We start from the raw sequence: 15,732 nt of genomic DNA on the forward strand, positions 1-15,732 counted from the left end.
CCGATCTTTGTTTTGCCCTTGTGCAGATGCACAGGTTTTTCTGCTGGAGACTGGGCATTTAAAAATCCTTGTTAGTTTGTGATGGTAAGAATCCCCCTGGGAGCAAGCGGCCACATCCTGTCTTTGAGAAGAACTAGAAAAGAGTAGCTTGGAGAGGGAGTAGGGAAGAGATGAATAAAATGGGAAGGGGAAATAATTTTTGGAATTCACAGGACGTGCTACAAGGCTGGTATTTTGATGGCTTTGGTTTTGCTGCTTGCTTATTTGAAATAGGCTAGGGAATGCTTCTGTTACTCGATTAAACAACCTGAAGCTGCCTGTCCTCCCTACTTCAGCAATGCTCTTCAGTGCTCGGTGAGCTCTCCGGTTATCAGAGTAGGCTTTGTTGCCAGCCTACTGTTTGGATGGTCATGACAAGTGTAAAGCAGTTTATATCCTCTCTGCTCTGTTTACTGTTCTTAGTGAAACTTTTTTTTTCCTTTCCAAAGTTGATAATAGCAATGGAAGAGCTGAAGCAATGCCGATTACAACAGAGAAATATTTCAGCGACGGTTGATAAGCTAACACTGTGTCTTCCTGGTGAGGAATCTGAAATTGCTCTTTATTTGTATAGCTGTTTATTTTAATTAGCATCTCTTTGCTTTGTGCTTGTGTCTCAATGCTTTTGTTTTTTCCTTCTCTTTCTAGTCCTGGAGATGTACAGCAAACTACGAGAGCAAATGAAATCTAAAAGGTAAATTTTGTATAGATTGATGTTTATATTGGAAGAGTTGAAAAGCACCCTTTTGGTGCCAGATAAATTAAAGAGGTTCTCAAAACTTGAGACTTCAAAATCAGCCTTTCCAAGTTAATTTATCTGATTTCTGGCTGGTATCTTCACAGTCCTGCTCAGCCTCCTGCAGTGCAGCCTGGAACCAGGATTGCAGCAGGCTCTTAATTTTGTTTTGTGTTAGGCTTTTTAATTTAGGAGTATGTTCACTTTTTTTTTCCATGGAAGCGCACTGTTACGATATATGCAATCAATGCATGACTTGGTACTTATGTGTTATTAACTACGTTTCATTCTATGAATATCATAATATAAAAACTGATATAATTTGGTGAGGAGGCATACGGCTTATTTTGTGGTGGAAATAATTGTTAGTGAGCTGAGCTACAAGGACTTTGTCTCAGAAATCATGAGCTGTAAATCTAGGATTTTTCCCACCCTGCATCTGTTGTGATGCTGAAGGATTAAACCACCATGGTCCGGGACATCTGCATGGCTGGGATCCTGGGGGACAGTTTGTTTAAGCAGCATGGGACTTTGGAGGCACATTGTAGCCTTGGGGGTGGCAAATTGGGCAAAGAGCAGCTGCAGGAAGGAGGTCAGCTGAAAACATGGCAGTCTCCAGCTGAATGCCATGCAGGGAGCCCAATCAGATCCGATGCCTGTTTTGTGCCTGCCATCCATCATAGAAACAATACAGAAGAAACCAGATGTTTTGAACAAGGCGATAACTAATTGGATGGGCGTATTTTTACACTTACTCTCCTGCCTCTGCTCATCTCTGTGGTCCTTGGACACAAGAGCCTTGGGTAAATAGATAAATGTTACTCCTGAAAGTTGGGCTGGCCGGAGGAGTTATAAAGAGTTTATTTAGCTGTTCACAAAGCTTGCTCCCTCTTTCTCAGGATGGCTCAGTACAGAATAGGGCAGTGTATAGTTTGTCCAACTGTTTTTAGTCTGTTTATAGGAACAGCAAGGGGCTTATCCGTTGACAGATGTGGGGCAGGGAGCTGGAGCTGATCAATGCTGTGAACTTTTGAAGGGAATCCACATGCTGCTTGATTCCCTTGCTCTGGATAGTGTTTCCAGGGTCTGCTTCTAAGAATTGCATCTTCTTTTCCGTCCCCCCGCCCCCCCCCCCCCCCCCCCCACCCCGTCCCGTGGATTGGTTCATTTTGAAACAAACAGAAGTTGAAAGCCACATTTAAGGAAAATCTGAACACTTAAGGGTGGTTTTTTTTTTGTTCCTTCTTTCTTTGTCTGGATTTGATGGCTTCATTCACCAAACGCAACACAAGATATTTAATATTTTTATGTCCGCACCCGGTCTCACTTATGTATCATTTCATGATAGCCATCAAGGGGGTTTGTTACTAGCAGGAGTCTTGGGTTTTGGGTACACAGTCTTAGAGTTACAGGTTTTGCATTCAGGGTGAATAAACGCAACTCCCCCAAGGTAGGCAAAGGAGTTATGTGCTGTTTGCTGTGTGATGTTTATAAACCGAATGCAGGCATTTATCAAATGCAGAAATTGTGGCCATTAACTGGAGCTGCAGATGGGGACTGAGGTATGGTCGGAACCCAGAGGAGTGAGTGCAACCAGCAGAGAGAAGAGATGGAGAGAAATGTTTTGTCTGCTGTTGTCTAGAATTTAAGGAAAGGACAGAAAGAGCTTTTTTCCAACAGCTGGGACATATGTGGCTACTTGTTGGAAAGTGATGAGAAGGTGCCCCCTGCTTTCTGCAGGACTCTGGATGGATGAGTCTTTTTTTACCCCTGGGTCACTTGTCATACCATACAGTCTCCAAGCAGTAAGAAATGAGAACGCCTCATACTGCTTGTAGCCTCTGTAGAGCTGTACCCACCTAAGCAGGGGATGTGTATTTCTAAAGAAGGAAAAAAAAAAAAAAAGGCAAAAAAAAAAAGCAGCCATCTCTGACTCTGCTTTATTGAAGTGCTACTTCCCCCTCTTGGCCGGTGCTCCCATTTTACTGGTTCAGTGGTCCTGGGGGTACAGAGCTGGGCAAGGACACGGCCCTTCTGGGTGGCTGATAACAGGCATTAACATAAGGGATGCAATCTGCATTGAGGCAGCAGTACTTCAGCCACAAGAATTGCTCACCTCTGCACATCTCAGGCAAGAACAGCGTTGAGCTTTCCTCTGCCCCCATGTGTATTTGACAGGCAACTGGGGACCCATTGATGACTGCACGCTATCCCCCCCAGCCACCTTTTCACTGCTTCTAGTTCAACAAACAATGCCCTGAAATATAACAAACCCCCCAATGTGTGTTTATTCCTCTGGTTTAATTTCTGGCTTTCTGTGCCCTCTTAAGTTTCTCTCCAGAGAGGCTTGCATTTTATTGCAAATAGTTTTTCATACCTCACTGTAGTGTAAACACCGGCTGGGTTATATGGTTAATCCTTTTGACTTCTGGTGTTGGGAACAGGACAGGCCACTTCTGGTTAAAATAACTCCACTGTCGACCTGCCTGGATTTCAGGCAAGAATTATTTTGAATTGGGGATGTGAGTGACAGGTCTCTCTTCAGTGCTGCTAATGCGTTTCTTATGACTAAACACTTTTTCTGCCCCCAAAATTCAAGGTGTAAGTGGCAGGTGCTTGTGGGTAGGATTAACCATGGGTATAGTCAGCTGAAGTTGCCTTAATTCACCCTGGAGGTGACTGTGACCTGGTGTTAGTCTCAAATATGTTTTTATAGACCCTGCTAATGCTTCCTAGGTGGTTGCCTGATATTGTTATTTTTTTAACCTTTCACCAGATCTGTGGTCACACCAGGAGGACAATAGTCTTGCATTTTACACTGCCATTCAGGAGGGCCTCTGAATTCCAGTGAACAGGCAAATCCTACAGTCTCCCACTTCCCAAAGGGAAAAGAGGGAAGGTGTTTGAGAAAAATGATTTGCTTAGAATAGTTTCCCGTTTAGCATCTTTTGTCAGGCTATGAAGGTTGCTTTTATGCAGAAAGGTAGGATAATATTTACGGTACCTTTCCTAAGGCCATTGGGCATGACCAAAATATAAAGGCATGCATTGTGCACAGGGGAAGAAACATTGGGGTTCTTACAACCAAAGGCCTGATCTTAACTTATTTCCCCACTCTAAAAAGAATATACCTTATAAATTTATTTTTAACATTGCTAAGGTCATACATCCCAGTTGCACAACAGTAATTGCTGGAGAGGCAGGGGCTTTATAGAAAATATATCTGTTGAACCTCTTATCTGGGGTTTGTATCCAGATTATTTTCACCGCTATCTAAATAAAAAGTACTCTGAGTGGAAAGTGTTTTTAATGATGCTTAGCAGTTTTTGAACAGCTGGGAGGAAGGTGGGGTCTGAATACATAGGAAAGAAGTTGGAGAGCTCTTATGTCCAAGATCCTTACAGCAGAATAATAACTATCTGTGCTAGTAGCAAATACTAGGTATTAACATGTGTTAGGCACTAGTTTATCGGTCTATGGTGTATTCCTGTCTTCATGCTCCTGTTTTATGGCACCTCACTGTTTGGGATTGCTGAATCAAGAAGCCTGAAGGAGAGGAGTCTGCTGTAGCCCCATGCCCTGGGTCCAAGCAGGAGCAAGGCTTAGTGTGTGCTCCCCAGCATGCACGCGTGCAGCATGCACGCCTGTATACGCACAGGGCCGTCTGTGTGTATCAATAGGCAGAAACACTCCACACTCACAAACACCAACAGCATCGTACTATCCCCTCTCCAGCTGGTCAGGATGAAGGTGATGCGCACACACACACGCACCCAGAACAGGGAGTCCTGCACCCAGGAAAAGAGTTAGAGATGCAAATCCCCAAATGCTGTATCCCATAATGTGCCCCATACCTGTCAGAGGTGCCTTGGTATGTGAGGTGCTCCAGAGACCCGCTCACCTTGATGCGTGTCACCCCTTCCACAGGTCTGATGGCTCTCCTGGGAAGACCAGTGCAGGGTCTTTCTGGTGTTCTCCCATGACCCATCGTGCTTCTGTGCTCCTCTGTGTGCTTGGGGCCAAGCTTTTTCTCACATAACCTAACAATATTCTGTGTGGTTGCCAACTTTTTCTTCACTCTGTGTTATGGTGCCCCAAATAGCTTCACTGTGGGTGAGAGCTGCTCCTGGTCTCAGCTGATGCTGGTCACTTATCACCCAGCTGGTCCTTGTCTGCACATAGAAGTTCTTGAGTAAGGAGCTGCTACTCTTCAAGTTCCTCTGCCTCTCTGTTTCAAAAGGAAAATGATGCATTTATGGTGACCTGGATGCTGAGGTCTATGTTCCTTTGAACAGAGTTGAGATTCTTAGATACATTGAATTATTTGCAGTTAATGCACATTTTAGAGAGGAAATGGGGTGGAAATAGCTGTTCTTCTTTCTGCATCTGCCTTGCTTGCTTTCCCCAGACACTACCCTGCGCTGAAGACCCTTGAGCACCTTGAGCACACATACCTGCCCCAAGTGAGCCACTACCGTTTCTGCAAGATCATGGTAGATAATATTCCAAAGCTGCGTGAAGAGATCAAAGAAGTTTCCATGTCAGACCTCAAGGATTTCCTAGAGAGTATCCGTAAGCACTCTGACAAGATTGGAGAGACAGCAATGAAACAGGTAGGACTTTGTGTACACATGTGGGAGGCTTTTTGGGAAGAGACGGGTGATTCACGGTCGTGTTAAACAAAGTTTTATTTTTCCAATCCCAAGGCAGTAAACTTAAGTTTTAAGTATTGAAGTAATTTTGTTACTAGGTGAAGCAATGATTCTTCATTCTGTGATTGCTACTAGAGTTTATCGTCTGTGTTTTTTTTTTTTTTTTTTAATACTGTTGAAAGGTGATGGACCATTTTTGTTGTCATCCTCTCCTGCCTTTATTTTGCTGTAGGCTCTTGGTAGCCCAGAGCCTGGGAGGTGCAGTCGGGGTGTGTGACTCATGTTTTCTGCTTAGCAGGAAAGGGGCATTTGTGCTGCTGTGCCTGGCGGCAACTGGAAGGCCTAGAGACACCAGTATTGATTTTCCAGGTTTGGGGTAAAGCAATAGAAGTTCACACTGACGGCAACTTAATTTCTTTTGCATCTTGAAATGATTTGCAAATACTGGGTAAATGTCCATTGTGGCTTGCTTGCATTTGCCTAGCAGCTGATGTCTGTAAAAGATGAACCTGATTAACTGAACATCCCCATGTGTGTGTTAAAACGGAATGGCCTTTTCCCACTCTTCTTTAATATTCTAGATTTGAATTTCAATACAGTTTTTCCTATCATAGCCAGGGAGTGTTGCTCACAGTGGCCCTTAAAAAGAACGTTGCTACTTTGATGAAATTCAAATTCACTAGTAATGAAATACTATCTTTCATGAGCAGTAAACTACTTCCTCTGATAGTGATTGATGGATTGGATGTGTTGATTTATGGGAAGGGCTCTTGCTATAATTTTTCACATGATAAAACTATGCTGTTATGTTTATAGTTAGAGATACAGGCAAGTTCAATTTTCTGTCATATAAACGCTATCCTTTTTGTAAAATGGTCTAGCTTGAGGATTTCTATCAATTGATTTAATTTACAGTATATCCATCGCCTTACTGTGTTTTCAACTTCTTTCTAGTATTTTTGGAAAACAAACCAAGCCTTACTTTGTGTAATAGAGCTATGGAGAAATGTCATTCTGCACCTGAGGGTTCAGCAGACTTTTTTGTTAGTTGTTGCATTGAACCAAACTAGTCTTTCTGAATCTGCAGAAAGACGCTGTGACTCAGACATCCTGTCATGGAGCCAAATGTGCATGGTGGTGATGTCTGGGAAGGCTACAGGTGTTGTTACGCTGAATTTACCTGATAGAGTGATTTCTAAAACAGTAATTGTTTACAAAAAAAATGCTCTGTTCATTATGGCAGCCAAACTTTTTAAATTCTTCCATGGTTCCTGTGGCTCTATGGCTGGAAAGGAATAGGAGTTTCATTTGTCTTTTGGTGCCCAATTAATGCAGCGAATATGCAGCTTTAAGTAAATAAATAACTTCTTTATATCCTATTAAGGATATTTACCAATTATAGAGACATAAAAGGATGTAGATGTTACATCCTCTTCTTGTATTTTCCAGTTTTGTTGTCATGATGCTGTATTTAAACCTCTTGGCACCATGGCCGATGCTTGGATGGGTGGGAGATGTGCACGTTCACCTGTTGTTTCTGTGGCTGCTTAGGCAGACCAATTTTGAAATTCCCCATCATTTCAAATAGTTTCCTTTGCTATCTTTTGACTAGAGATATCTTTGTAGTTTTGCGTTTTCAGTACCTTTCAAATCCATGATGAACTTCTTCCTATTCTCATGTCCTTCCCTCCTGAACCTTGTGCTCCTGGGGAGAGCTCGTGCCCTGCCTGGAGCTCTGTTAATTCTCCATCTCTTGCTCTAAAGAAATTTTGCTTTTTACAGCAAAGTTAAAAACTCTGCGCTAGCCCATACTGGCATCTGTTTTTCTGCTATGGGCACTCTAGAGGTGTTTTGCTCACCACTTCTGACCCTTCTGCCTCTTTGCAATATTTGCCCCCTGCATAATCAGGAGAGTCACTGGGGGGTTGGTAGGGACTGGCTGCTCCTGCCCTACCCAAATACAAGAATTGGGGCCCAGTGAATTAAACCAGCAGGGGCCATGCTTAAAATAAGGCAGTGGGGAAACTTCATCCTGTGGGTGATAGACCTGTGGAGGTCCTCATGCACAATTTTCCTGTTCTTCAAGGGTAAACTGGCCAAGTACTTTTACCGGGCTCCCTATAGGTTGCTAACTGAACAGGCTGTTTTGGGCTCAAGCAGTACTTGATCTGACAAGAGTGAGAAGCTGGGAGAAGACCTGGGGGAAAGAACTATATTTACTCACCCTGTTCTCATCCACCTTGGTGGAGTTTGGGGTTTAGTTTTGCAATACTGGATTATCCAAGCTCCTGCTGTGAGCTAGCAAGCAGCCACGCATCTGAACGAAACCTCCAGCGAGTGTTTTCTTTCTTCCCACAACTTTTTCTTTGTTAGACGTTTTCTCTACTCTTCACCTTTTGTTCCCTCAGTGTTTATTTCAACTGTTAATGTTGTGAGGTTCTCTTAAATTCACTGTTTGTTCTTCAGCTCCAGATAGCCTCTAAGCCAGTGCTACAGTCCCTTCTTTGACCTGAGCCAAGCACTCTGTTCTTTCTCCTTTCAGTATTTTTCTACCTTACACACTTGCAGAAGTTCTTCATTATTCACCGCCTTCTACTCAGTTCCAGCTATTTTGGACCTTAAGGATTTCTAAATTGAGGTCTGGGTGGTTGTAAATTTTTCTTTTGCCTGTTGATGCTGCTGGCATCTCTTACGGGTGCATCAGAACTTCAGCGTTTCAGTGTATCCAACAGAAAAAAATGGAAGCTTTTTCCTTCCACATAGATGCTGATTGGGCTGTTGCCAAGGGAGTGTCAAAACAAGATGCACCAAGAGGGTAATATTTAGATGTTTTTAGTTTGCCTACAGATGATACAGTGAAGTATACATCTTAGTCCCCCACAAATCCCAGTCTTCTGCTGTTTTATGAGAGCAAGGAGCAGACTTCAGAAGGGGTTTCCTTCACCCTTTGTGGGAACAGAAGGTTGGAGTCGGTGGGTTGCTAGCAGTAAAGGTGTATTGCTCCTGCACAGAGGCTCAGGAAGGAAGATCAACTCACCACATCCAGTTGCAAAAGCATAGTTGGAAGTGATGCTGTCATTCGAGCAATGTGTTAGGTTTATTTCTGCAAAAAGTATCATGGGCTGCTTCACCAATGAGAAGTGATGAGGGGCTGAAGCTTTCGGAGCCTCCCATTGTGTGGGGTCACCTCACATTGTTTTGCCAAAAGCGAAGGGCAGGGTTTCCACTGCCAGAATTACCAGTATCACTTCTTGCATTGCTGGGTCTTTTTTCCTTGGTCTGTTGGCTGTGATTGATAGCCGCTCTGGAGTGGAGCGGAGCTGGCAGGAGGCCTGGGAGAGTTGGGGAACTGCGATTGGCAGCTAAATACATTCGGTTTAAATTAGCATCATATAAATTCTTTTAAAATTGTTTGATTTCACCAGCGGGAATGGAAGAGGGCTTGATACAATGGGGAAAGGAAATCATGTTTTTGTAACATTACAAATCTGAGGCTGATGATGACAAGAGCTGAAAATTTCATTTTGTGATAATCAGAAGGATCTGTCTTGGAGCGCTCAGAGCCATTGCTGCGTTTCTGGCTGGCAGTCAAGGATGCGGGGAGCTTGCCGGCCCCTGTCTTGGAGAGGAAGCCCCTGGTGTGGTGAAGTCAAGTGAGACGTTCCTGGGGTCAGCCAGACACGGGAACTGGAGGGATCTCGCAGCACGCGGAGACACCTTATAGTTTTACTGTACAAGTGATGAGCTCTCATTGCCTCCTTTCCTTGTGTTGTTTTTTTTTTTTTTAAATCTGAATTTTATTACCTATGGTTCTGGGGGAATTTGCTGCGTTCCAAATATTGTTCTTAATTACACGGCGCTCGAGCAGATGAAAGTACCTCTGTGCATTTGAACTCCTTTTGGACTTTGGCCTTGTGAACCTGCGTGTGTGTTTTGTTTTTGTTGGTGTTTTTTTTAAAGATCTGAGTTCTGCGCTTGCCAGGAATGAATTACATCTTATTAACACTTGCTGATATCCGGTGTGTGGTTTTGTTATCTAGCTTAATGTCTGAAATATGCACAGCCTGTGGAGGAGGTCACTTAGGATGCTGCTGTATGCAAAACGTCCAGGGTAAGCGCAGTGAATGCTGCTACACCGGGGGCCAAGAATAACCCATCCAAAAGCCATTATCGGATCAAGTTTGTCAGGACGGCCAAAATGTTCAGCATGTCTTACACATAGATGGAGGCAAACCAGCATTTTTTTTTTTTTTAGCATCACTTGGATGCACTATCAAAGCTGCTGTTTAATAGGTGGTGATCTAGTATGTGTTTGAATGGGTTGGTATTTTGGCTATGCTTTTTTTAAGGTGATGTCTGCTCTTCTTACCAACAGATACTGGTGTCTGTGTCATTTCTGAGCAGTATAATGTGAGGTTCGTGTAAGTTTATTTTCCTGCAGTGGCAGGAAATACCATCTTGGTGATGTGAGCATATACATACACTTAAAAAATAAGGCAAAAATGAGGCAAAAAAGACAACGATGTGCACAACTAAAATGTTGAGCTGGTTTTGGTAGGAATGCACTTCTGACCATCAGCTGGAGATGAAGCACTTCAGAGCCTGGATTAACAGCAGCTCCATAGAAAAACAAATGTGTCTGAAATTGGTGATTCAGATCTAGAGTTTGGATGACTTCCCTTGCTTCACATGCAATCCCTGCAGGTCAGAGCTGGCAGAGAACGACTCATGTACAGTGGTCAGAGTTTAGCATCTTGTGCAGCCCCTTTCCTGTTTCATGTGGCCTCTTGTGCCTGCAAATAGTTTGGACAAAGATGCCTAAATAGCACATGGATACGTACAGCTGCCACTATACTGATATGCCTTTCCTCTGTTATAAAAATGTTCAGTAGCACAGGATCAAAATGCAGCTGGCCTTGGAAAGAAAAAAAATGTTGTGGATGAGAAGTGGAGGAGGAGATTTATTTTCTTTTCCCCCAATTACTTGGACTGGAGATGACAGCCGCTAATAAGCGTTCCCTGTGACTGCTGGGATGCTGTGCTGCATGATTACCGGGCCATGCTAAGGCTGTTGAGCACCCAGCTGTGTGCTTCAATATTTTAGGTATGTGTGGATTTAAATTTAATTCTGACCTTGAGTTGCCTGGATTTATGATGATTGGTTTGGGGATGCAAGTTTCTTTGCGTAGTTTGCTCTATGCTACTGGTTGGTTTGTTCTTACAACTGTAACCAAATCTCAATGTGCATTTTTACTAGGAATACAGAAAAGTAGCTATGTGTTGGTGATGAGTCCTGAGTGTCTGTTGGTGGCTTTTTTTTTTTAATTTTAAAGTAATTTTGATTACATTGGTATTGTAATAAAAATGCTACAGTGTAATTTTTTTAAAGACTGAATTGAAAGCTTTTGTTTTTTTTTTTAAAAAAGCTGGCTCCTGTGCAAGCTGCTCTGCCTGCTTCTCTGCACGGCCATGGAAAAAGCTGGGTGCACTCCGCTTGTTGGCATGTGGAGTCTGTTTCCTTGGCTCACTGCAAGCGCGGTTTTAAGCACTTCCCTTGGTTTTTGGATCTCAGGATGGTGTTTTGCAACAGCAACTGTCCTGCCCAGCAGTGCTTGATTCGTGCCTCTGACCCTCTCTGTGAAGTTTATCCTGTTGACCTCTTTCAAGATTTCTCCAAAAAGATTTTCGTAGCATTGGGATTACGTAGGCAATGGAGAGTTAGAGGGTCTGTGATTCCTGCCTGTGGAGGACGGCAGGGGGATACAGCACAGCTTCAGGCTGATGGCGTGTGCCCCAGAAGCACGTGAGAAATGTGGGGATGTGTTAGGGAGGTTGCAGAATCGAGGTGGGCGAAGAGGGGGGAATGGGTGGTATGGAAAGCAGCAGAGAGCTCGGCCTGCAAAGGTTGCGCATCATGGCAAACACACCTCGACTGTGCAATGTTGCTTTACTGGTGATGCCCATCCAGAAATGCAAGATGAGGCCAGTTCATGTGCCCTACAGTGGGGAGGTCTCCTGCTGTGGGTGGCCCCCCAGGAGGGACCATCTCCCTCTGACGCTGCTGCAGGGGGCTCTCCTGTTGCAGGTGGCTTTAGCCGAGCTGTGAAAACACAAGGGTGTTTCGTCAGGCAGTTTATTTGAAATGATGGTGGTAAGTAGAGACGTGGCATGCGACGATTTCAGCATTATTGGGAAATCCTGTCCCCTCCCTGTGTTTCATTTTAAATGCAAACACATGCACACCACCCCAAGCCACATGAGTGAGCGGTTCCCTGCACGGCAGGGGAGAGAAGGACATTTTCTCAGTCTCCAGATACTGCTCAGTGGCCTTTTGATGGCCCGGAAAAATGTTTAAAAATGCACTTTGTGTGGTGTTCTTAATTATCCTCATCCCTGACATTTTTTAACTTCATGTAATCTTCTGCACCTCATACGGAAATTGTTTTTGCTTTGTATGTGTATTTTGGAGTAAATTAGATTTTACTGCCTTTCTCTGGATGCGCCGTGCAGGGAATATCCTTCTGCTGGGTGTCAGTGCTCTGGCAGCAGTCAATACTCTCCAAAGGTCACAGGAGCCCTGTGAAAGACTTTGTCTCCCCTGGCACGTGGGCTGGATCTGCCAGTGCCAAGTCTGGGCTTAGGGGTAGTGTCTGGAAGATCCCTGCATCCGCTTGCTCCGTGGGGGCTGTATTTTAACAACATGCCCCGGGACTTCCAAAAGCACCCTTATATCTGAACTTCCCGCTGGTTTAAGCGGTGTCTCTTATTCCAAAGTTTTTCTTTAACAAGCACAAAAAGTAAAAATAACGTTGCTTATTAAAAGCAAGGAAAGTTTATAGTCTTGGATGCAGGCAGGAGAGCCTTTTGAAAGGTCAGTCTGGTGGCCGGGTATGCGGTGACTATTTGCACAACAGAGCTGGGATAAAGGGGATGGTGTTTTCCGCTTCTGGGCAGGTTTGTAAAGCAGAAACTTATTTTCTAGTAAAATTCGTTAACGAGACCTTCTTAATCTTTGGTACTGCTGCTTGTCTACTTGTTATATTAAAGTATTATGAAAGGAAATGCATCTTCTGGGACTGTTTAGATTAGAAGTCTGATGGCCAGCTATGGTCTCAGCCTGCAGGTCTTGGGGAAGAGGCTCACAAAACAAGGCTGGGTGAAGCGGTGGCAAGGTGGGATGCTATGGCACAGTGGAAAAATGATTAATGTTCTCTCGTTATTGAAGAGAGGTGTTGCTGTTAGACCTGCTAGAGCTCTGAGATGCCTTCAAGTGCCCTGTTAAAAATGTTTATTGTCAGAAGCTTATAATGTGTTTATACTTGTCCTCTTCACCCCCCTACCAAGACAGAAATGGATAACTAGTAGCGACTCCGGTTGGTTACTTATCCTAAGCATCCTTTGCTTAACCTTTTTGAAAACTTACTTGAGAAAACTGGTAAAAATATTTTTGTTTTGCACTGGATTAAAATGGCAGGCCTTAATACTCTTTAACTTGCTACTTTTTCATTAAGACTTGGCACTGAAAGCTGTTTTGTTAACAGTATGTTGAACACAATCTTGATGGTGACTGGACTAATCATTTGACATTTGCTGTTTAATTTGGAAGCTTTTTGAGACAAATCGTCGTGACGTGTCTGCATTTGTTAACTCAATCCAGCCGTTCTTTTCTTGACTCAGCGGCAATTGTGATGGGTTTTGAAAAAGTGATGTGATATTTCCTAATGCCATTTAGCCAGAACCAGTATAGTGGCTTTGTGCATGGGTCTATCACCGTCTTTCGTCCCCTGCTTTTCTGGGAGACGTTCAGGCTGGAGCTCACCTGTGGGAACCGAAGCGGTACCCAGCGAGGTCTCTCACAGCTGTAGGATGCTCTGCTGCTTGCAGCAGGGATGAAAACCAGGGAAAGAAGATGATGATGACGTGAATGATTTTGAGAACTGGAAACATTTTTTGAAGTGGCTCCTGAAGCAAATTGTCAAGCCAGGAGCTTGAGGTTAAATGTGATCCTTTGGCTTCCTGGCGGGCGTGGGAACAGGGAGGCCGTGGCAGCCGGACAAGTTCAGGTTTAACGTCTTGGGTCAGGGTAGATGGGGCAGCCGCTTGATGGGAAAAGCAGATGAAGGCATTGCCAAGGACGTCTGTAGGGGTGGACTGGAGGCCAACAGCGCATATGGGCCACGCTGGGAAGGTGGTGATAGGGGTATGTGCAGATGTAAGCATGTTTCTGTTCCCCAGTGCACGTTGTTTGAGGTCTTTGTACTTCCTTGTGCTTAAACTCTCCTTCTTCCCACATCACATAATTTGAGTGCAAATGTGCTTATTATCATAAAGGAACTTTTTATTCTAACGTTTCCTGGCTTTCTGGGGGAGGTTTCTCTGTTTATTTAAGAGGAATTCTGTGCCTTTAAGTCTGCGTTTAAAATTTATACTCCATAGGAACTTTATTAATAAATGGGTATTCCTCTGAATTCTTTTTATGACCTCAAAAATGAAACTGCTAAATCATGGGCCTTTTTTATTTCAGCATATGTATGACTAATGGCCATAGGGACTGCGGTATCCCCAGTAGCATATCCAGCATGTTCTGTGGACATGGCTGCATCATAAAATCAAAAGTTTAACTACGGGGCAACCATATGCTGGACCAGCTTTTTGTGTGGTTGCCTTTTAGACCTTTTTAAACACTTGAAATCCAGAGATGTTTCTTGAAATAAATCCTTTATCTTCCAACCGTCGTGATAGATGGTATGATTCACAAGGCTTTAAAAAGCCTAGGGAAAGTGCAGTGCCAAGTTGAGGCATAAGCACTCCTTACTCCTTCTTTTGAGCCATTAGTAGTTGCTGTTATGCTTATTGTACTGTAGCTGGGAAAAGAGGTGCTGTTAAACTTCTTTTATTCACCCTGGACTGCAGGCGTTCAGCACTGTAATTTTCACTGATCTTGCTTCTACTGGTTTTAATTATGTAGACCGTTAAGTTGTTTAAAGGAAGGCGCTGCCTGGTGCACCGGTCTCCCGCAGACATGCCAGCTTTGGAGGTGAGACAGCGTGGATAGACCTCAGACTAATAAACCGTGTTGTGTGCCTGCTTTGGCGTACCATGTGTGGGAAAGGATGTGGAGAAGCACGGGGGTCTGGACAGGATGGACGTGTCGGGAGAGGTGATGGAAATAGGGCTTGCTTAAAAAGTGCTGGGAATTGCTCCCATCAGGATGCTGCTGCCTGGGATGATAAATTCTTCAGTTTTCATTTGAATGTCTCAGGCTTATTGTAATGTAGCTGCTAATAAACCTTTTAAATTAACTGATTTTTCCTTATTTTTCTTTTTAAAAATTCCTTGAGTGGTTTTGGTAACAGATTCTTCTGCTACACATGGGGTGGTTTGATCTCTCTGTACTTTGTCCAGCTGGTGAATACTCTTGCCCTGTGGCTGTTTGCACATATGTTGAAGAGAAGCCAAGGAGGTTTTGTGATCCTGGGTACTTCTGGTGTAACACAGTCATGTAAGAGTCTTCACATACCTTCACCTGAAGATGCAAAACAGTTTGTGGATGTGGCAAATTGTTAATGCTGCTGTGAAAATGGTACTGGCACTTTGTTCGGGGTAACAGCCTGTCATGCTGGGACCCGATTTTCAACGCTTGCCGAGTGCTGCAGCCCTTTCAATTCCAGCACCAGTTCTTGAAAAGAGCCACTGCCCATTTAGTTTGGATTTTGGCTCTTTATCCAGGTGAGCGAGGTTTTGTTTTTATTATCTGCAAGAAGGATAATGCCTCTTTCAGCAAGCTGCCAGTTGCACAAAACACTCCTTTAGGGAAATGTCATTGCCACGTAATTTCTAGGGAGCTTTTGAAATACCAGCCATTGCTTTTCAGCTGATGGGCTGTGACCGATTCACAAGTGACGGGGAAGAGAATGGATCATATGAAACAATGTCAGGGCACCAGGGAGTTTTGGTCTCTGGGTTGCTAATGAGATGAAAATGGGTTAGTATTAGTAGGGCTGTATTTTTTTTAGGTAGAGGTACAATGGTTTAGTTTTCAGGGAGAGGACTCGAAAGCTGTGCCGTGCAGCGTGCCCTTTGCGTGACACTCCTGTACAAATTGCAAACGGGTGTATGTAGAAATCACTGAGTGAAATCCTTCAGCAACCCAAGACTTCCTTTCTCTCTCTCTCTCCCTCTTTTTTCTTTTTTTTTAAAAAAAAAAAAAAACAACAAAAAAACCCACCAAGTTCTGCTGACAGGCTCAGGTCGTTTAAGCCTTTTGACATATTCTTCTAATTCGCATATATAGCAAATTTAGAA

At 43.7% G+C, this 15,732-nt stretch overlaps 1 protein-coding gene across 6 annotated transcripts in view; it reads left to right on the forward strand.

Annotated features, from left to right (window-relative positions):
• The window catches only part of EXOC6B (exocyst complex component 6B), a 316,092-nt gene that overhangs the window by 65,638 nt on the left and 234,722 nt on the right, over nt 1-15,732 (forward strand). For all 6 annotated transcript variants that reach the window (XM_054201919.1, XM_054201916.1, XM_054201917.1 and 3 more), the window contains exons 4-6: nt 489-579; nt 688-733; nt 5,184-5,388. In XM_054201919.1, the coding sequence (XP_054057894.1) occupies nt 489-579; nt 688-733; nt 5,184-5,388 (342 nt within the window). The remainder of the gene's footprint in view (nt 1-488; nt 580-687; nt 734-5,183; nt 5,389-15,732) is intronic.

This window comes from Rissa tridactyla, chromosome 5, assembly GCF_028500815.1.
Source record: "Rissa tridactyla isolate bRisTri1 chromosome 5, bRisTri1.patW.cur.20221130, whole genome shotgun sequence".
Classification (NCBI taxonomy): Eukaryota; Metazoa; Chordata; class Aves; order Charadriiformes; family Laridae; genus Rissa; species Rissa tridactyla.